At 44.0% G+C, this 23,247-nt stretch overlaps 1 protein-coding gene across 4 annotated transcripts in view; it reads right to left on the bottom strand.

The window, feature by feature from the left end:
• The window catches only part of MAPK4 (mitogen-activated protein kinase 4), a 147,276-nt gene that overhangs the window by 19,330 nt on the left and 104,699 nt on the right, over positions 1–23,247 (bottom strand). For all 4 annotated transcript variants that reach the window (XM_073680673.1, XM_073680669.1, XM_073680677.1 and 1 more), the window contains one exon: positions 5,435–5,579. In XM_073680673.1, the coding sequence (XP_073536774.1) occupies positions 5,435–5,579 (145 nt within the window). The remainder of the gene's footprint in view (positions 1–5,434; positions 5,580–23,247) is intronic.

Below are 23,247 nucleotides of genomic sequence, written 5' to 3'. Positions count from 1 at the left end.
AGACAATACAGGACAGAAGTGTGTGTCTCTATTATGGAAACCTCTATACAGACAATGCAGGAAGGAAGTGTGTGCTCCAATATGGCCGCTTCTATACAGACAGTACATGAAGGAAGTATGTGCTCCAATATGGCTGACTCTATAGAGACAATAAAGGAAGGAAGTATGTGCTCCAATATGGCCACCTCTATAAAGACAATACAGGAAGGAAGTATGTGATCCAATATGGCCACCTCTATACAGACAATACAGGAAGGAAGTATGTGCTCCAATATGGCCGCCTCTATACAGCTAATAGAGGAGGGAAGTATTTTTCGGACTATAGGACGCACTTTTTTTCCTCCAAAATTTTGGAGGAAAGTGGGGGGTGCGTCTTATAGTCCGAATATATATGTATACTATTGCTGTGGGTGGTGGGAGATGTGAGGGGAGTGGCAGCGGGAGATGAGCGGGGCACAGGAGGCAGCAGTCGCCTGCTGCAGCCTACACTGTGCCCGCTACTAAAGAAAATGAATATTCACTGTGTAGCGCCCCGAGGGTTCGGTCGCTACAGAGGTATTGCATCTCACCCAGAGGTGTGATATCTCACTTCCAGGTAAGGATGGAGTGTGGCTCAGGACCCTAACACCCACATGCACTACACCACATTTCCGGGGGACAGTGTGACAATGCTCCCATGCGAGAGCACAACTGTCCCTGATCCCTGGCTGGAGTAGGGAGGGACCACCTAGAGTAAGGGGAACCAAGTAGTATGTGGGTGGAGAACGTAGATCCTGGGTGCACTGATGAGAGAGGTATAAAAGGTGGGAGCCATCTTAGAGACAGTGTTCAGTTCAGTCAGAGGGAAGAAGTGACAGAGCAGGGCCTCTGTGGAGCTCTGCTCCGGAGGCGGGCCTAGCCTGTGAGGCCCTGCCAGGGCTGAGGGAGAAGAGCGAGAAGAAGACTGGGAGCAGGGGCTCTGTACGAGCTCTGCTCCGCGGGCAGGCCAAATCACAAGGCCTGGGCCTGGAGGAGAAGAAAGGAGAGGAGAGGAACGGAGAAGGCACCAGGAGTGGAGTGAAGGGACCCCAGGGGTGCGGACCGGCCAGACGCCACCGTACGCCCGCCGCTACCAGGGCAGGGGGGTCAGGCCAAGAAAGGGAACCGGATCCCTCATCTAGTGGAGGAGAGAACCTACCCTCAGCTAGTAATCGGAGGCCGTGGCATTGCACGTGTTACGGCCCCTCACTACACCCGTTAGGAAAGCACCATATAGGACCCAGGGAAATGGAACATACGTTTGCCCGCCAAGGCCCGAGGCAGCTGGACAGAAACGTGGTCAATTGTGGGGTACGAAGGGCCAGAGAAAGGACACATGAAGGGGGTCCTGATAAGTACTCCAGAATTACTTGGGAGTCGGCCGAGCCCCTCACTTGGTGAACGCAGAGCGGCTCGGGAAGTTATGATCAGCTGAAGTAACGTGGATTAACAACTGTGAGTAAAGACCCTGGACTGCACCTCAAAGACTCTGAGTCGTTTCTGCTGCGCCCATGCACCACAACCCTCACCATCTACACACGCTGCCCTGAGGCTATACTCCTCCCGTGGGGAGTTATACTGCCCTCTGCTGCGCACACAACATCAGCCTCAGCGGTCTGCCCCGCAGCGGCGGTTCTCAGTGACCGCAATCCACGGGTGGCGTAGTCGGACATTTAAACATCATAAAAACCACATAAATAGACTGCCACTGGTTTGACAGGGAGGAGGTGAGTATAATTGTTTTTTTTTTTTGTGTGCAGCATGATGGGAATCAGGGGGTGCCAACATACCAGGATGGAGGGGTGCCAAGCATACCAGGAAGAGGGATGAGGGGGAGCCATACATACCAGGATGAGGAGTGCCAAGCATACCAGGAAGAGGGATGAGGGGTGCCATGCATACCAGGATGAGGGGGGCCATACATACCAGGGTGAGGGGAGCCATGCATACCAGGATGAGGGATGAGAGGGGCAATACATACCAGGATGAGGGATGAAGAATGCCATACATACCAGGATGAGGGATGAAGGGTGCCATACATACCAGGAAGAGGGGTGAGGGAGGCCATGCATACCAGGATGAGGGGTGCAATGCATACCACATACCAGGATGAAGGGTGAAATGCATACCAGGATGGGGGATTGGGGTGCCATGCATTCCAGGATTGGGATGATGGGTGCCATGCATATCAGGATGGGGATGTGAGGGTCACGTATAACAGGATGAGGGGGCCATATATACCAGGATGGGGGATATTAACAGAATTGGGGGACATTACCCAACAGTGTCAGCAGCAGGCCCCCTCCCCCTTAACAGTGCATCATGACTACATTTTTTGCTTAAATTTTTTTTCTATTTTCCTCCTCTAAAATCCAGGTGCGTCCTATAGTCCAAAAAATACAGTATGTGCTCCAATATGACCGACTCTATACAGACAATAAAGCACATATGTTAAACTTTGGCCCACGGCCTAAATCTGGCCCGCAGGGTGAGTATATTTGATAAGGAAAAACGTCCTCAATTGTAGACATTTTTTAATAAATATAAAGGTTGGCCGTGACTTTGTCAAAGCTTTTAATTTTGGGCCTCTGTGTATTTGAGCTTGACATCCTTGCAATACAGGAAGGAAGTGTGTGCTCCAATATGGCCGCATCTATACAGACAATACAGGAAGGAAGTGTGTGCCTCCAATATGGCCGCCTCTATACAGACAATACAGGAAGTATGTGCTCCAATATGGCCGCATCTATACAGACAATACAGGAAGTATATGCTCCAATATGGCCGCATCTATACAGACAATACAGGAAGTATATGCTCCAATATGGCCGCATCTATACAGACAATACAGGAAGTGTGTGCCTCCAATATGGCTGCATCTATACAGACAATACAGGAAGCATATGCTCCAATATGGCCGCATCTATACAGACAATACAGGAAGTATATGCTCCAATATGGCCGCATCTATACAGACAATACAGGAAGTATATGCTCCAATATGGCCGCATCTATACAGACAATACAGGAAGTATATGCTCCAATATGGCCGCATCTATACAGACAATACAGGAAGTGTGTGCTCCAATATGGCCGTCTCTATACAGACAATAAAGGAAGTGTGTGCTCCAATATGGCCGTCTCTATACAGACAATACAGGAAGTATGTGCTCCAATATGGCCGCATCTATACAGACAATACAGGAAGTATATGCTCCAATATGGCCGCATCTATACAGACAATACAGGAAGTATATGCTCCAATATGGCCGCATCTATACAGACAATATAGGAAGTATATGCTCCAATATGGCCGTCTCTATACAGACAATACAGGAAGTATGTGCTCCAATATGGCCGCATCTATACAGACAATACAGGAAGTGTGTGCTCCAATATGGCCGCATCTATACAGACAATACAGGAAGTATATGCTCCAATACGGCCGCATCTATACAGACAATATAGGAAGTATATGCTCCAATATGGCCGCATCTATACAGACAATACAGGAAGTGTGTGCTCCAATATGGCCGTCTCTATACAGACAATACAGGAAGTGTGTGCTCCAATATGGCCGTCTCTATACAGACAATACAGGAAGTGTGTGCTCCAATATGGCCGTCTCTATACAGACAATACAGGAAGTATATGCTCCAATATGGCCGCATCTATACAGACAATACAGGAAGTATATGCTCCAATATGGCCGCATCTATACAGACAATACAGGAAGTATATGCTCCAATATGGCCGCATCTATACAGACAATACAGGAAGTATATGCTCCAATATGGCCGCATCTATACAGACAATATAGGAAGTATATGCTCCAATATGGCCGTCTCTATACAGACAATACAGGAAGTATGTGCTCCAATATGGCCGCATCTATACAGACAATACAGGAAGTGTGTGCTCCAATATGGCCGCATCTATACAGACAATACAGGAAGTATATGCTCCAATACGGCCGCATCTATACAGACAATATAGGAAGTATATGCTCCAATATGGCCGCATCTATACAGACAATACAGGAAGTGTGTGCTCCAATATGGCCGTCTCTATACAGACAATACAGGAAGTGTGTGCTCCAATATGGCCGTCTCTATACAGACAATACAGGAAGTGTGTGCTCCAATATGGCCGTCTCTATACAGACAATACAGGAAGTATATGCTCCAATATGGCCGCATCTATACAGACAATACAGGAAGTATATGCTCCAATATGGCCGCATCTATACAGACAATACAGGAAGTATATGCTCCAATATGGCCGCATCTATACAGACAATACAGGAAGTATGTGCTCCAATATGGCCGCATCTATACAGACAATACAGGAAGTATATGCTCCAATATGGCCGCATCTATACAGACAATACAGGAAGTATATGCTCCAATATGGCCGCATCTATACAGACAATATAGGAAGTATATGCTCCAATATGGCCGTCTCTATACAGACAATACAGGAAGTATGTGCTCCAATATGGCCGCATCTATACAGACAATACAGGAAGTGTGTGCTCCAATATGGCCGCATCTATACAGACAATACAGGAAGTATATGCTCCAATACGGCCGCATCTATACAGACAATATAGGAAGTATATGCTCCAATATGGCCGCATCTATACAGACAATACAGGAAGTATATGCTCCAATACGGCCGCATCTATACAGACAATATAGGAAGTATATGCTCCAATATGGCCGCATCTATACAGACAATACAGGAAGTGTGTGCTCCAATATGGCCGTCTCTATACAGACAATACAGGAAGTGTGTGCTCCAATATGGCCGTCTCTATACAGACAATACAGGAAGTGTGTGCTCCAATATGGCCGTCTCTATACAGACAATACAGGAAGTATATGCTCCAATATGGCCGCATCTATACAGACAATACAGGAAGTATATGCTCCAATATGGCCGCATCTATACAGACAATACAGGAAGTATATGCTCCAATATGGCCGCATCTATACAGACAATACAGGAAGTGTGTGCTCCAATATGGCCGTCTCTATACAGACAATACAGGAAGTGTGTGCTCCAATATGGCCGCATCTATACAGAAAATACAGGAAGTATATGCTCCAATATGGCCGCATCTATACAGACAATACAGGAAGTGTGTGCTCCAATATGGCTGCATCTATACATACAATACAGGAAGTGTGTGCTCCAATATGGCTGCATCTATACATACAATACAGGAAGTGTGTGCTCCAATATGGCTGCTGTCAAGCAAGTACATTAAAAAAACAACTATATTATTTAAAAACAAAAAAACCCAAAACAACCACATTATTTCTTTTCTTCGGACTGACATCTAATAAATAAAACTTAAATATTATATATAAGACATTCCCTTTAAGAAGAGCAATTATAGCTAAAAACGTACCTGCAAAAAGCATCCGACCTGTCAGCATTTCTGCTAATATGCATCCGGCCGCCCACATGTCAATGGCTTTGGTATAGTTATTAGGTGAGAGGAGAAGGCGAGGAGATCGATACCACTTAGTCACCAGCCCTTCTGAGAGATAACCCTGAAAGAAAATACAAAGTGAATATTTAAAGTGGAGCTCCAGTTTTCACCTATTGCATTGTTGGGTCACATGGTTTATCTGTAGTTAGCTTTTTTTTTTACAATTCTGCAGACAGTTACTTATAGCTAGAGACCGATCAGATCTGAGGTTTGAGAGAAGGAGGTGAAAAAATGTTTTGGGACACAAATAGGAGAACTTTATATTGTTTCTCATAGCTATGATTTGTGAATCCGCTCCTGTGCTGCTTCTTCCCAGGTCCCCGGTCTCCTCAATATTTGCAAAAAAGTTTTCTCTGGTGGCAAACATTCTGGGAAGTGTCATCTCCACCCTAAACACTGAACAGTATTTTCAGATTAGAAGAAAAAAAATCTGTATCTCTGTATTATAAAGAGATGTCACTAGCAGCAAAATTAAAGGGGTGGTCAAAAGGCAAAATAATTTTCATTCTAATTCTCTATCTATTTAGTGCTATGATCTAAATTATTTTCTAATATACTTGCATTAAAAATTCTCTATCCTTCCCTAACTACACTATCTAACTGCTTTTCTATTTTTTTTTACTTATCTCTTATCTTTGATGATGCTTTTTTCAGAATCCCGGTGCATGCTGGGATACTCAAACTAAGCGACATCAGGGGGCAGAAGCTGAAGTCACTGCGACAGCCTCTGCCCCCTCCCTGAAACAAAGTGTCACCAGTTACGCTCATTTTAGGGGCTGGGCTAGTTCTTGTGCACTCTGCGATGTACACAATGACAGTGCACACTCTGTTGTCAGCTCAGATCAGCAGTAACAGGCCGGCAACAGAGCAGTGTCAGAATATTCAGCGTGCAGAGACCAGCGCTGCCCCGGCAAATTATGTCACTGGTCTCTGCACACCAGGTATTCTGATAATGCTCTGTTGCTGGCTTATTTAGGTCTGGATTACGGCTGTACCATTCACATACTTGAATGTGCTTTGATCTAAACCATCCATTGTAGCTCTGGTAGTATGTTTAGGATCGTTGTCCTGCTGGAAGTTAAACTTATGCCCCAGTCTCAAGTTTTCTGCACCATCTAACATGTTTTCCTCTATGATTGTGCTGTATTTAGCTTCATCCATTTTCCCATCAACTCTGACCAGCTTCCCTGTCCCTGCTGAAGAAAAGCCTCCCCACAGCATGATGCTGCCACCACCATGTGTGACAGTTGGGATGGTGTTTTCGGGGTGAAGTGCAGTGTTAGTTTTTTGCCACACATAGCATTTTGCACAAAAAGTTCTACTCTGATCTTATGTGACCAGAGCTCCTTCCACATGCTCGCTGTGTCCACTACATGGCTTTTTACAAACTGCAAAAGGGACTTTTTATGGTTTGCTTTCAAAAATGTCTTTCTGCTTGTCAGTCTTACATAAAGGCCAGATTTGTGGAGTATATGACTTAGGCCAAATTCACACATTCAGTAATGGTCAGTATTTTCCATCAGTATTTGTCAGCCAAAACCAGGAGTGGAAAAATCAGAGGAAAAGTATAATAGAAACACCTTCACCAACTCTGCATTTTTTGCCCACGCCTGGTTTTGGCTTACAAATACTGATGTAAAATACTGACCAAATACAGAACGTGTGAATGTGACATAATAGATGTCCTGTGGACACATTCTCCCTCCTGAGCTGTGAATCTCCAGAGTGACCATGGGCCGCTTGGCTGCTTATCTAATTAATGCTCTCCTTATATAATAATAATAATATTTTTTATTTCTATAGCGCCAACATATTCCGCAGAACTTTACATTTTAGAGGGGACTTGTACAGACAATAAAAGGCCCTTCAGAAAAAAATCACAAAATCACATAAATCAATAGATACCAAGAGGAGTGAGGGACCTGCTCGCAAGTTTACAATCTATGAGGAAATAGGGGAGACACAAAAGGCGGATGGTAACAATTGCTTGTATTGTACGGTCAACCATCAATGTCCAACTATCCAACCTCTCCTTGCTTGCAATGTCTATTTAGGTGGACGCCTATGTCTTGGTAGGTTTGCAGTTGTGCCATACTCCTTCCGTTTTTGCATGATGGATTGTACAGTGCTCCTTGAGATGTTCAGAGCTGGGGCTATTTTTTTATAACCTAACCCTGCTTTGCTCTTCTCCACAACCTTATCCCTGACCTTTTTTGGTGTGTTCCTTGGTTTTTGTGATGCTGTTTGATCCTTAATCTTCTCAAACAAACCTCTGAGGCCTTCACAGAACAGCTGTAGTTATACTGAGAAGAAATTGCACACAGGCAAATTTATTAATTATGTGTCTTCTGGAGGCAATTGGTCACTCAGGATTTTATTTAGAGATATCAGGGGGTTGAAAACAAATGCACGTCTTAATTTTCAGATTTATATTTTTAAAACATTAAGAAAACCAGGTATCATTTCCTTTACTCTTCACAAATACTTATTACTTTATGTTGGTATCACATAAAATCCCAATAAAATACGTTTAAGTTTGTGGCTGTAATGTGAAAAAATGTGGAAAAGTTCATAGGGTATAAATATTTTTTAAAGTCACTAAGTGATGTGCCGCCACATGAAACCAATATGTCTGTGCCTCTATGAACCAGAATATGATGTGAAAACCAAACTACTGAATATGTGTTACCCCAGTTCCAACAGTAAAGTTCACCTTATTTTTATAAAACGGACTGAGATGGTGCAAAACAAGCAAAGTACAGGAAGTGATCTTGTGACTCATGTCTTGGGCTATGTGACACCTTGGTTCCTCTGTGCAGTCATCATCTAAGAGATAAAGGTTGTCCAGAGCTAAAATAAAAAAAAAAGTCTACAAATTTACTATATAAGAAGAACATAATTCCCAATACCCTATCAAACTTCAAGTCTATGGGGTCCTATAAGAGCAAGCTCATCAGAAAAGTGAAATCTTACTGAAATTGTTAGGTGGTCAAACTCCAGACATAATAAAGAAAAGTCAAAGATAAATCAATTAAAAGATCCATCCAGGAAAATGACCTTAACATACTATTAGACTTATGGGGGAATTCTACTCAGTATCCTACAACTTAAAAATTCCAACTGGTAATGTGAGAAAATAAAATTGGTGGGGATCTGAGAGCTTGGCGCCAAAATGGACTGGATTTAGGACCACTTGGAAACTTCTATCAATTCTATTGTATGATTTATTATGAATGAGAGAACAAAATCTTTAAGTCATCAGTGCTTCGATATTCGTAAACCAAGTACCTCCTACAACCTCGTTTGAAGAGCAGATCCCCTGATTTACCTATTGATGTTAAATTTTTTTTCAAAGAATATTAAAAAAAATTAATAAATAAAATTCATAAAAGGGGTGCCCTTTTCCCATTCCAAAAAAGGGCATATTTGGTATTGTCGCATCCATAACGGTGAAAATATGAAATGATGCAAAGGGAATCTGTCAGCAGGATTTTGCAATGTAATCTGAGAGCAGCATGATGTAGGTGTAGTGACCCTGATTCCAGCGATGTGTCACTTACTGGGCTGCTTGGTGCAGTATTCATAGAATCTCTGTTTTATCTGCAGATCCTGCAGTGCTATGACTCCTGAGCTGTGTATAACTCCGCCCACACCACTGATTGGCAGATTGCTGTGTACTCTGTACATTGTCAGCCAATCAGTGGTGGGGGCGGGGTTACACAAATTAACTGACTGGCTTGCAGGTGACGTCCAGTCTTCTAGTGATAATCTCCTGCTGATAAAACGCTGATTGTATTAAAACTAAAGCAAGTTGCTGAGCAAGTAACATATCGTAAGAATCAACTTCTCTGCCCCTTTAACTGCCTTTAATTTATGTGGTGAACACCGTAAGAGATAAGTAATCAAAATGCAACTATTGTTGTTTTGGTCACCTTTCCTCCACAAACAATGTAATAAAAAGCAATCAAAAAGTCATATGTACCCTCAAGTAGTACCATACTGCAGGTTGCCATTAAAAAAAAAAGTCACACACAGCTTCATTGAAAAGGAAAATTAAAAAGTCAATTATATAAATAATGGCCACACAAGCTAACATTTATTTTTTAACTTCCGTTTTTTTTTTTTTTTTTAAAAGAAGTGAAATAAATAAAACTCTAGAAATTTGATATGACTGTAATCATACTGACCTGTAAAACTAAGTTGCCAAGTAATTTTTACTGCCCAGTGAATGTCGTAAAAAGAAAACCCATAAAACAATGGCTGAGCTGTTTTTCTATTTATTTCCTGTTTTTCGGGACATTATATGGTAAAATTAACGAACTCATACACAAGTTGATGGAAACATAAGAAAGTTATGGCTTTAGGAAAATGGGGAGAAAACAATTAATGAATATTTGTTTTGATGGAAAGTGGGAAAGGGAGTAGAGTCTCCGTAAAACTCATTCCAGTTGGCTATATGGTGGAATACTTCTTCCATGTATGCTGATAGACTCAATAGTTTAGGACAAGTTTTAGATGAACATTTTATTTAAGAAAATAAATGATTACGCTGACCATACACATAAGACAAGTGGTGGCTGAACGATCATTAGACTGACAGCAATCTCTCCCGTCTCCGCTATAGACTCATCTTGGCCAAGCATTCCTGTGTTCTCTGCGAGAGAGCAACGGCTCATCTCCCCTTCGAACAAAAGGTTTTGGACAATTGAATTCCTATCAGTTTAATGCTCCCTGACATCATCTGTGGGGGCAGGGCCGGCGTCAGCACCCGGCGCACCCGGGCAAATGCCGGGGCCCTGAGCAGGCAGAGGGGCCCACTGGCGGTCGCGCACCCCGCCGGGCTATGGGCGGAGGAGAGCAGTGCCAGCGCCCGCCCTTCTCCCCCGCTTGCTCAGGGCCCCGGCAGCCGGATACTTACCTCTCCTCGTGCCTCCGCAGATCCGCTGTCTTCCTGCTCTGCGCTCCCTGTGACGTCTCAGGTCAGAAGGCGCGGTGACGTCTTTACACCGCGCCCTCCCCTGAGCCGTCACAGGGAGCGCAGAGCGGGAAGATACCGGCGTCGCTGGAGTCCAGACCAGAGCAGCGGCAGCAGGTAGCAGGTGAGGAGAAGGGAGGTGAGTATTTGTTTTTTTTGTTTTTTTAATGTATGGAGGCATGGGGCAGTATAAAGAGAAGGGGGGGGGACATCCTGCATGGAGCATTATAAAGAGAAGGGGGGGGACATCCTGCATGGAGCATTATAAAGAGGGGGGTGACATCCTGCATGGGGCATTATAAGGTGGGGAACAGCCTGCATGGGGCATTATAAGGTGGGGAACAGTCTGCATGGGGCATTATAAAGGGGGGGGGGGCAGCCTGCATAGTGCATTATGTGGGGGGGGGACAGCCTGCATGGAGCATTATAAGGGGGGGCAGCCTGTATGGGGCATTATGTGGGGGGTAACAGCCTGCATGGAGCATTAAAGGGGGGGGCTGTATGGGGCATTATGTGGGGGGTAACAGCCTGCATGGAGCATTAAAAGGGAGGGGGGCTGTATGGGCATTATGTGGGGGGTAACAGCCTGCATGCAGCATTATATGGGGGCCAGTATCCTGTATGGAGCGTTATAAGGGGACCGGTATCCTGTATGGAGAGTTATATGGGGACCAGTATCCTGTATGGAGTCTTATATGGGGGCCAGTATTCCGTATGGAGCATTATATGGGGGCCAGCATTCCGTATGGAGCCTTATATGGGGGCCAGTATTCCGTATGGAGCCTTATATGGGGGCCAGTATTCCGTATGGAGCCTTATAAGGGGACAAGTATTCCGTATGGAGCCTTATATGGGGGCCAGTATTCCGTATGAAGCATTATATGGGGGCCAGTATTCCGTATGGAGCCTTATATGGGGGCCAGTATTCTGTGTGGAGCGATTCACCGGTTTCTGAGCTATTGTGGAATTTACAATAGATATCACTCATGTAATGTAAGAAGTGAAATCTTTGCATTGTACTATATATATATATATATATATATATATATATATATATATATTTTTTCTCCGCCGTATCTCTGCATCATGAATCGTGGTATGTGTTAAAGGGGCTCACTGAGACTCTTTCGCCCGGGGCCCAGAAAAACCTGGAGCCGGCCCTGTGTGGGGGCAAAGTCAAAAGGTCCCCATACACATTATGAGTTGGACGATTTCGGAAAATTCATCAAGTTATGCCAAAGTTGATTGAATGTGTATGGGGGGGGGGGGGGGGCTTTAATTCCAGTAGGACGAAGGTGGTGGAAGAAAGAAAAAATAGTCATCTCCTGGACCAGCATCACTCCTCTGTACTGTGTCTCCCATCGATCTCCTGGCATCAACAGTTGAGCAGAGCATTTATTTTTTCTTCCACCATTGTATTGGACAACCATTTTTATCTATGACTCATCCATCACTAATGGCTATGAAAGCCTTAGGCTGGTTGGACACATTTGTGAAGAATGGACCATGCTTGGATTGGAAGGCTTATCTGAAGTTAACTCACATGGCACAGTACATGTTTCACCGATGTGTGAAACTGGCCTTAAATAAACTTGTCAATGACACCATTAACAAATTAGTTGGTGTAGATAAATCATTAGAGATGCACTTGGCCTGGAAAATGGTTGGAAAACCCACCAAAGATTGACCATGATATGCAAGCATCGATTAGTAATCACTCTGTCAAACAGACCGGTTGAGTATCTACTTGGGGCAACAAATCAACACGTTTTTTAAAAAAGTTATGCCACTTAAGAGACTGATGAGTAGCTACCATTCTAGTAGGAAATTGCATGCAAAGCGATTATCTCATCAAAACTACCTCTTTTTACAATGAAGTCATCTACACAAAGGAAATGTAGCAGTGCATGCCGGCCATTGAGATGAAAGTATTTGATAGGCTGGATGAGAGTGAAATATGGAAAATTGAGGTGAGTGCCAAATTAGGTTATCTTCTACAAGGATGGGTTCACACTACCGATTTCTCCACATCCATGAAAAACGGACCGACTATTCCAAGCAGACTTTAATCAGAGTGACATCAGTTTTTCTCATACATGGAGAGAAGAAAAAAAGTTTCTAAACCTTCTCCTGTCAGTCTGTGAAAATTGGACCATACTCGGTTGTCACCCAAGTGAGGTCCGAATTTTTTCATGGATCCATAGACTAGCATTGTTGATTTTGATCCGACCCCTCGGATCAAAATTGGACATGTCTCCATTTTTTTCCACAGATCACTCTGTATGAGCAAAAAAATCAAAGACGTGCACAGCCCTATAGACTATCATAGATAAGAGTGCAATCTGTGAAAACCATGGATAGCACTCGTCTGAGAAAATTGGCCCAAACATGCATGAAATTGGGTTGTCTAGTTGAATAATATTGCAATTTTTCACCTTCGACTCCCCCAGATTTATTTCCCTTTTTTTCCTGTTTCATACCAAAAATTATCGATGTTAAGATTTGCCAATGATTAGATAATAGAGAGCGTTAAAATTCCTACAGTAGTGACATCAGTCTTAATAGATTAGATATTTCAATTGTTCTTATCTCCGTCTCTCCGACACGCCGTGCAAGTGGAACGCATTATCTGGGAACGGATCCAATGACTGGCTCACTGTTATCATTAGCGCTGCTAAATCAGACCTTGCACAAGAGCAGCAGGGTGTTATCAAATTAGCCTAATGTTTTCAGCGTCCTCCATTACAGATTCCATTTGCTGGCAGAAAATGAATGAAAACAACACGTTGCGTGATATTTTTAGATATTCTGATTCTGCCTTTGCTTTGTACTTGCAGGAGATAATATCAGGGAAACCTGATGGGTGTAGTGATGATATCATTCCTTTTTCAGGCAATGATGATGTCATATAACACAGATACAGCTTGTTATCCTTCATCAGTGAAAGACTAAAGCCCCCATACACATTATTGTAACTTATTATGTAGGGGGAAATATTGATCCAGAATGTCCGGTTTTGGACTGACGATCATATCGTCTCCCGGAAATAAGCCGCCACCAGACATGTCGGCTGAACGTATGGGAGACACAGTCAAGGTGACTCCTGGCAAAATGATCGGTCGAACCATCATTCGTTCCAACAGCCATGTAATGTGAATAGCTGGCCTAAGGGCTCACTCAGATGTGTGCTGTCCATATTGTCACTTATTATGTAGGGAGAAATATTGATCCAGAATGTCTCAGATTTTAGACTGACCATCATATCGTCTCCCAGAAATAAGCCACCACCAGAAATATTGAACGAACGTAAGAGATGGTTGAGGTGGCTCCTGGCAAAATGATCAGCCGAATCATAGTTCGTTCCAACAGCCATCTAATGTGAATGGTTGGCTTAAGGGCTCGTTCAGACGTGTGCTTTCCATATTGTCACTTATTATGTAGGGAGAAATATTGATCCAGAATGTCTCAGATTTTAGACTGACCATCATATCGTCTCCCAGAAATAAGCCACCACTAGAAATGTTGAACGAACGTATGAAGAGATGGTCGAGGTGGCTCCTGGACAAATGATCAGCCAAACCATTGTTCGTTCCAACAACCATCTAATGTGAATGGTTGACCTAAGGGCCTAAGGGCTCGCTCAGACGAGTGCTGTCTGTATTGTCACTTATTATATAGGGGGAAATATTGATCCAGAATGTCTCAGATTTTGGACTGCCCATCATATCATCTCCCGGAAAAAAGCCACCACCAGACATGTTGACTGAATGTATGGAAAAGATGGTTGAGATGGCTCCTGGACAAATGATCGTTTGAACCATCGTTCATTCCAACAGCTATCTAATGTGAATGGTAGGCCTAAGGGCTTGTTCAGACGTGTGCTGTCCGTATTCACCACAGACTGCACACAGAGAGAACATGCGTCCAGTATAACCAATCCGCCAGTGCACATGGACGATTTTAGACACGGACTAACGTTCTACGTGGAAAAAAAATCGCAGCATGCACTGGTTCGGGTCAATTTACAGACCAGGCTAGTGTACGAAAACAGAAGGCGGCTCCTGCACTCACTCGCTATGAACGGAGCTGCATGCAAAGTTTTATTACGGCCATCTGAACATAAGGCTGCGTTTACACACAGTGATCATGCTGCGGCTTATAACCACAGCAGTCCTGTGCCGCTGCGATCTTTCCACTGTTTCCCTGCACAATCACGTAATATGGCAGGGAAATACCAGCCATTAGAATTGGCTGCAAGGTCTTGTGCAGGGAAAGAGTGGAAAGTCCGGAGCGGAGCGTGGCTTCTGCAATTTAAAACTTGACCGCCGAGTATTGATGCAACCTAAAATGTAATGACCACATACAGTCCATTGTAACCACTATTTTCAACTTTTGGGGAGTGCAGCGTAAAAAAATTCTTGAGGCAAAATTGATTTTGCACACTGATTATTTAGGGTGTGACTAATAAATGTTGGCCAATGTGCACTCAGAAATTGCAGAATTTTTCATTTATATGATTAAATCAAAATATCAAATTTGCCTCGAAGTTCACAAAAAAAAAAATCAGATTACATTTTTTTGCAATTTGATTCAAAGGAACCCAGCAAAATGGCGGCATAATAATGTACAATTGATTTGCATTATATAAACTTAATGCAAGTTGGATTTCCTGGACAAATTGAATTTGAATTTCGACAGATTTGCTCATCACTGATATAAACCGGTCTATCCATGCTTCGCAGTCTTTCAGCGGAGGGCTGTTTGGCTCCTGTGATCACAGGACATCATAATCTGGTTGTCCTGTCTGGTATCTCTCTGAGTGCTCCATAAAGCCATGGTTTCCTGCACTGACGTCATCACTAATAAGATCATGGAACATGGACGTTCTGCTGTCAAGGGTAACGTGTGTCATTTAATTATACCGTACTGTGATTTTCGTGTATGATATACTGCAATGGGAGGAAGGGAAATCAGTGGACATATTTCATCCAAGATCCAATACCTCCAAATTCATGCAAATCTGTCGACTCAATTACGATTGTGTCATTAAAGGGTTAAAAAGAAGCAAATTTCCGCCCAGACCAGCAAATATCGACCATGCAAAATCTTGAGAGAATTGATATGGACGACGATGCACGGCTACATTTCGAACAAATGTCACTTGATTTGCTTTCAGTAAGAATTTCTAAGCCACTCCTGGTAGAATTGGCTGCGCTTGTGAGGGCCTCAGGGGCCAGCACTGACCTCATCAATCAAGTGCAAACAGTAATAAAAGCCGATTGTAGGGCACGGAGTGTCCGTAGTGACCAACCGAACAACCACAAAACTTGATGAATGCTGATTCTCTGGTGCTTGATCCGCAGGCATTGTCCGGCCAAGCTGGCACTGGTCACTGCGTAGCAGCCAAGAGAACAGGACGTTGAATCTGCTGTTGTATTCAGGACAGAACTGTAGATGTCCAAGCATGAGATAGGGATAAAAGGGGGGCTGCAATTAAAGTTGCTTGCCCTATCTAGAAACAATTTTGCCTTTGTGTTAAAAAAAGGATAGAAAAACATAAGGGCATCAGGAGGCACAAAAAAAGGGCAAACCAATTACGTAATCAATTGGAAACCTAAGAAAAAGGTGACCGATTCATGTCATCATTTGTGGGAATAAGAGAAAGGCAATTAAGTGATCTCATCATTTGGAGGCTTAAAGAGGTTTTTCCCACGAACAAAAGTTCATTTTAATCAATAGATGTTGGAATAATAATAACTTCCACAATTGGATGTGTTTAAATAAAATGTCCCTGTGCTGAGATAATCTTATAAATGTGCCTCTGCTGTGTACTGTGTAATGGCTGTGTCTGACCGTGCAGGAACATGATCTGATCATACCACATCTCCTGGACAGGGGAGGAAGCAATAGAGTATACAGACAGGACAGAACGGGATCACAGCTGATTCTTTCTTTGAAGTAAATCATTGTTTAAAAACAGGCAGGGAAATGCTTTACCTCAGACAAATAATCAGCTGTGATCCTGTGCTGTAATGTCTGTATACTCTTTTGCTTCCTCCCCACCCACCCAGGAGATGTGGTATGATCAGACCATGTCCCTTCACGATCAGACACAGCCATTACACAGTACACAGCAGGGACACATTTATAACATTATCTCAGCACAGGAACATTTTATTTAAACACATCCAATTGTTGAAGTTATTATTATTCCAACATTTAATGATTAAAATTAACTTTCATTTGTGGGAAAAACCCCTTTAAGAAAAGGGAGATCAAGTGATATTACAGTTGGAGTGATTTAAAGGGGTTGTCCAGGACTCAGTGGTTAGCACTGTTGCTTTGCAGCGCTGGGGTCCTGGGTTCAAATCCCACCAAGGACAACATCTGCAAGGAGTTTGTATGTTCTCCCTGTGTTTGCGTGGGTTTCCTCTGGGTTCTCCGGTTTCCTCCCGCACTCCAAGACATACTGATAGAGAACGTACAGTAGATTGTGAGCCCCAATGGGGACAGCCATGATAATGTATGTAAAGCTCTGCGCAATATGTTGGTGCTATATGTAACATATCTGGCGGCGTCCTTGCATAGTGGTCCATCTCCCACTGTCCAAGAGCGCGCACTTGATTTCCAGTCCAGACTGCCTTCCATACTGTCTGCTTTGCTCTGCTCTGGCTGCTTAGGGCAACGCCTGCCGAACTTCCTGTTTCTTGTAGCTGCTGCAGACACACCCCTAATGCGTAATCAGCCTATTGCTGTCTGTCACCTGCTATTTAAACCAGCTCCTCCTTGGAATCCTTGCCTGAGCATCTTGTTCTGTCAGTTGGCTTCTTGTCACTGATGTGCCAGGTCCTGTCTATGTTTCCTGCCTTGCGGTATCAGTTCCCGTGTCTGAACTGTGTCCTGTCTGTGTGCTCTAGCCAGCTGTCTTTCTGCCTTTCCTGGAGGCTGTATTTCCAGGCCCGTGTGAACACGCTCTTAGCCTGTTCCTTCTGCCCTCTAGGGGCCGCATACCTAGATCTGTTGTCTGTGTCTTTTCCCAGTGTCTGTTCCTGCCCTAACTATCTTCCAGCCTGTTTCCCGTCTCTCTCTACGCCCATATCTTCCCTTTTTCTGCAGAGTCTGAACTCGTACCTAACTCCTGCTCGTTGTCACTGTACTTCCGTTTGTGAGTTTGCGGTCCACTCGCTACTTCACTGCAAGTACCCTGTGCGTATCCGGTTCTGCCTTTCCCTTCCTGTCTGTTCCGTGTGAACAGAGCCCTGTCCCCTCAGCCCTGCCTTGCTCGGCGCTCCGGCAGTTTCTGCCTGCTCTGCCTTGCTCACCGCTCCGGCGGTTCTTGCCTGCTCTGCCTTGCTCACCGCTCCGGCGGTTCTTGCCTGCTCTGCCTTGCTCACCACTCCGGCGGCCCTTGCCTGCTCTGCCTTTGCTCACAGCTCCAGACGGTCTCGCTCTGCTCTGCCTTTGCTCACCGCTCCAGGCGGTCTCGCTCTGCTCTGACCCTTTGCTGACTGCTCCTGCAGTCTCGCTCTGCTCTGACCCTTTGCTCAATGCTCCGGCAGTCTCGCTCTGCTCTGACCCTTTGCTCACTGCTCCGGCAGTCTAGCTCAGCTCTGACCCTTTGCTCATTGCTCCGGCAGTCTCGCTCTGCTCTGACCCTTTGCTCACTGCTCCGGCAGTCTCGCTCTGCTCTGACCCTTTGCTCACTGCTTCGGCAGTCTCGCTCTGCTCTGACCCTTTGCTCACTGCTCCGGCAGTCTCGCTCTGCTCTGACCCTTTGCTCACTGCTCCGGCAGTCTCGCTCTGCTCTGACCCTTTGCTCACTGCTCCGGCAGTCTCGCTCTGCTCTGACCCTTTGCTCACTGCTCCGGCAGTCTCGCCCTGCTCTGACCCTTTGCTCACTGCTCCGGCAGTCTCACTCTGCTCTGACTCTTGCTCACTGCTCCGGCAGTCTCGTCCTGCTCCACTCTTGCTCACCGCTCCAGGCGGCCTCGTCCTGCTCTACTCTTGCTCACCGCTCCAGGCGGTCTCGTCTTGCTCTGCTCTTGCTCGCCGCTCCGGGCGGCCTCACTCTGCTGTGTTTGTCCACCGCATCTGCCGTTCTGTTCCTGAGTCCCAGTCTGTACTGGGACCTATCAACTCTGTGCTCCAACCTGTCGTACCTGTCAGTACCTCCCTGTTTGCATACCAGTCGTGCTTGCCAGCAGCCACCCGTCTGTGTGCCAGCCTAACCTGCCTGTTCCTGTATTCCCCGGTGTGGGTCAACAGCCGTGTCCGGGGTCTGACCTGGAGTAGCCCCTGGTCCCTCTGCTCGGTTCCTCCTTGGTGCACTGGCGTCGTATGCCGTCGTGCGACCTTGGTCGGATCGGGTGGATACTTAGTTACGCCCCTCCAGGCATTCACTCTCCGGTACGGTCCAGTGGAATCACTACATATACACGCACACGCCAGTCAGTCCGGGCGTGTGCATTACACTATATAAAAATAAAGATTATTATTATTATTATTACTCTGGATCTAAGAACTAACTGTTGTGCCCGGCGCCAATCTCTGCAGGCACAGCGGAGTCAACAAAGATTCCTGCCATTGATTCAGCGTTAAACGCTGACGTCACGTTGACAGAGCATCGGCTTCTCATCCACTCTGCTCTGTTGACAGGCCATGAATGCAGACGTCTTGCAGATTGACAGCCGGATCCTTGCTGCCTAACTGCAGGAGCCGGCTGTCAATCAGCATGACATCGGCAGTCACGCACCGTCAACAGAGCAGACCAGAAGAAGATAAGCTGCTCTTTTGACCAGTTGACATGGAGCACGGGAATCACCAGCATGAGCGATCAGTGACTGCTCTGAGCCGGCGTCAGTATGAAACAGGCAAAATAGTCCTGTACAACCCGTTTTAAAGGTATTTCCAACCCAAGACTCCGAGATGTTCTCAATAAAGCTGGTGGATTTCGGCACCAAAAAAATGTAACAACCTTAGGAATTATTTTTAGAAATCCCTCAATGGCTGCAGTTAAGTCTTTCCAATCCAGAACACGGGAGCATAGAGAATAAGTAGCACGTGAGCCGCGTTCTGCTGATTACATGCTTTTATTGTGAATTATGTGCCGTGATGTTCCTCGCTTTGCACATTATCCTGAAAATTGTGTCATCTTAGAAATATATGACTGCAGGAGAGAAAGATAAAAAATGTATACAAAACAGAGGAAACATCCGTGCCCTTCCCAATCGTAATACACATACTCATATTATACACATCAATAGATAATTTGTAGCATCATACATGAAAAGCCCTTGTCTTATTGATTTGTTCTGATATAATTAAAAGCTTCCCTTGCTATCTGACAAAGCCCTGGTGGCTATCTTATCTTCTTGGCTGTTCCTCCTCCCCACTCCATGATTTTTCTCTCCTCCTTCCTGACTTCTTCACTCATCCTTGTTGGTGGATCTTCCTTTCTTCCACCTCCTCTCTAGCTGCTCTCTATTTCTCAAATTCTTAAATGCCCCTCCGTATTGGCTGTTTTCTGTCCACCCCATTTGTTCTTTGGCTGCTTTTCCTCTGTATTATTGTCAATGCTCTCCCCACCATATTGACTGCTCTCCTCCTCCTTGACTGCTCCTTGCCATTTTGTTTCTCACTCTCTTTTTTTCTTCTCTCTGTTTTTTTTCCCTCTTTCTCCTCATCTCAAACTGATTTTCCCCTTAGGCTGGTCCTTTTGCCCCTCGTTTCCTTCTTTCCTCCACCTCTTGGCTTGCTCCTTCTAAACTCGTTCCTCTTCTAAACTCGTTCCTCTTCTCTCTTCTATTCCCTTCAATCTCCATTTCTCCTCCCTAGTATGATTTCTCCTCATTTGCAGCTCCACATCCTCCTTGGCTGCTCCTTGCCTCATTTTCTATTTTTACTTCTCTCCCTGGATAGAATATCATCAGAAGATGTGCAGCTAGCTATCAACTGGTCCCCCTTAAAAAGTAAAGAATTATATACAAATGTACTTAAAACATTTATTGAAGATTTAGTTTTCTCTCTTTGACATACAATAGCACAGAGACTAAGGCTAACTGGTAACTGGTATTTCAATAGTCACAAAGTGCTTAATGGTTACAACACAGCTGAGGCACAAAATCTTGGCAGTTTCAATACACACAAACTGCAGAATTAACCAAGAAAACAGTACATTGAACATCTCTGCATTCCTCTACGATACCTATTCACTTTACAAGAGCCCCATCCCAGAACTGTGTTACTTAGCAAAGGCCTCAACAGACAATACCCTTCTAACCGAATTCCAGTTAGTCCTTTCTGCTAGCTCAAGTCCTATTTTCAATAGCTCAGTATTTATAAACTAGGTCTCACTCTCAAGAGCCCTGCTTTTATTTACCCTGGCTCTGACCTCAAGGGTCCTGCCTCTCTTCACCCAGCCCTATCTGCAAGTGCCCCATTCCACCATGTCTACACCCTGCACATTAAGGACATCATCCCACTTTACTTATGTTCTGGTCCTCAAGAGTCCTATTATGCTACCAGTTCCCAGGACCAACTTCATTCAATCTGATGCACCACACAGCTGACCTACCCAAGTAATACCTCTGGCCTCTAGGCAAACAGGCCTCCCCTACAGCTCTGCTCTAGATCCCAAAGAACTGGCTTATGGTATAGCTCTGAAAGGAACCTGTTGCACAGCTTCTGGATACCCACAGTTGCAGTAGAAACTTCACAGAGCAGATTACATGGGATAACAACCTTTTACTTCTCAGAACATGAGGTAAAGGAATAAAAAGCACAGTCACACAATACTGCACCAGGAAGTATGAAAAAAAAACAGAAAAATACAAGAGAGACTTTTTTTTATTTTACAATAGAGTAAAGAAGGAAACTTTACACAACATCACCATCTACAGTCAGATCAGCATAAAGTCCTCCTTCACACAAACAAAGAAGTCCACAACTGTTGCATATACCAACACCTTTTCTCAACAGTAAGGACTTATTCAGTCAAAGCCAATTTCTTCATTAGTCTCTGATGTTTTTCAGCATTCAATGCCTTTGTGAAAATGTCTGCTGTCATATCTTCAGTTGGACAATATTCTAATTTTAGTATTCCTTGTTCCTGATGGTCCCTCAAGAAATGATACTTCACATCAATGTGCTTGGTTCTTGGGTTAACTCTTTCCATCTGAGCAAGAACAAGACATCCTTGACTGTCCTCATTTATTTTTGTTGGTTCCAACTGTGCTTGTCCTAGGTCTGTTAGCAATTGTCTTAACCATAGAACTTTTTGACTCGCATATGCTGCTGCAACACATTCTGTTTCTGTTGACGACAGCTTTACTATTGATTGTTTTTGACTAGTCCAACTAATTGGTCCACCTGAGAGAAAGAAAAGATAGCCACTGGTAGATTTTCTGTCAGTTGGATCTCCAGCCCAATCTGCATCAACGTATCCAGTTAAGATGCATTTATCACTTGTAGGCAGTTTCAGTTTAACATTGCTGGTTCCTTTCAAATAACGTATTACTCTCTTCACAGCATTCCAATACGCTTTATTTGGCTTGGAGACTTTTCTACTCAAAATTCCTACTGCTGCTGCAATGTCTGGCCTTGTAACAGTCGCTAGATAAAGTAATTTTCCTATCGCCATTCTGTACTCTTCATTATTTGGTAACACATTTTTCTCACTACTCATCTCTTTAAGATAATTAGTTTCCATTGGAGACTTTGCTGGTTTTGCATTCTTCAATCCAAATGTTTCGGTTATGTCTTGAATCATGTGATTTTGATTAAGTAGGAAACTTCCATCTTTTTCTCTTTCTATCTGTATTCTTAAGCACTGTTTCACATTTCCCAAGTCTTTGATCTCGAAATGTCCTCTTTATCCCTTTCTTTTTCAAAACAAACTAAAATGTCATCAACATATATGAGTACATAGATCCATCTGTCTTTTTGCATACAGGCAAGGATGAGCTTTGCTTCTTTTAAATTTTTCATTTGTGAGCACCTCCTTGATTTTATCATTCCACGCTTTAGCAGCTTGTTTTAAACCGTATATACTTTTCTGTAATTTGCAAACCATGTTTGGGTTACTTTCATCTTTGAATCCTGGAGGTTGATCCATGTAAATACCTTCTGTTAAACTTCCATTTAAAAATGCTGTCTTTACATCCAGATGTTTCAGTTCCATTTGTTTCATTGCTGCAACTGCAAACAAAGTTCTTAGTGTAGTATGTTTGACAACTGGAGCAAATGTTTCATCATAGTCTTCTCCATATTTTTGAGAATAACCTTTAGCTACGAGTCTTGCTCGGTATCGTTCAGCTGTGCCATCTGTTCGGTACTTCACTTTAAAAACCCATTTACATCCTATAGCTTTTCTTCCTTCTGGTAATTCTGTAAGGCTATGTGCCCACGTAGCAGATTTGATGCAGAGCATTTTTGCCTCTCTCTGGCAGAAAAAAACGCATGCAGATTTACATGCGTTTTTTCTGCCAGAGAGAAGCGTTTTTTCAGCGTTTTTACATGCGTTTTCGCATGCGTTTTTTCAAGCAGTTTTCCAAGCGATTTTGAGCATCACTTGGAAAAGTGCTTGACAAGTTGGTCACACAATATAACTCCATGCAACTGGCATGGATTTATAATGTGTGAACAACTGATGCTTTAAATGCTTTAAATGCAGCATCTATAGTAAAAAAAAAAAGAGAATTAAAACGTAAAAAATAAAAAAAAAGCTTGTATACTCACCTCTCCGGTCTCCTCCAGT

The sequence above is a fragment of the Phyllobates terribilis genome, unplaced genomic scaffold, assembly GCF_046119375.1.
Source record: "Phyllobates terribilis strain yellow unplaced genomic scaffold, ASM4611937v1 Scaffold_1__5_contigs__length_1240528914, whole genome shotgun sequence".
In the NCBI taxonomy this organism is placed as follows: Eukaryota; Metazoa; Chordata; class Amphibia; order Anura; family Dendrobatidae; genus Phyllobates; species Phyllobates terribilis.
This window is presented reverse-complemented; position numbering and strand designations above follow the sequence as displayed.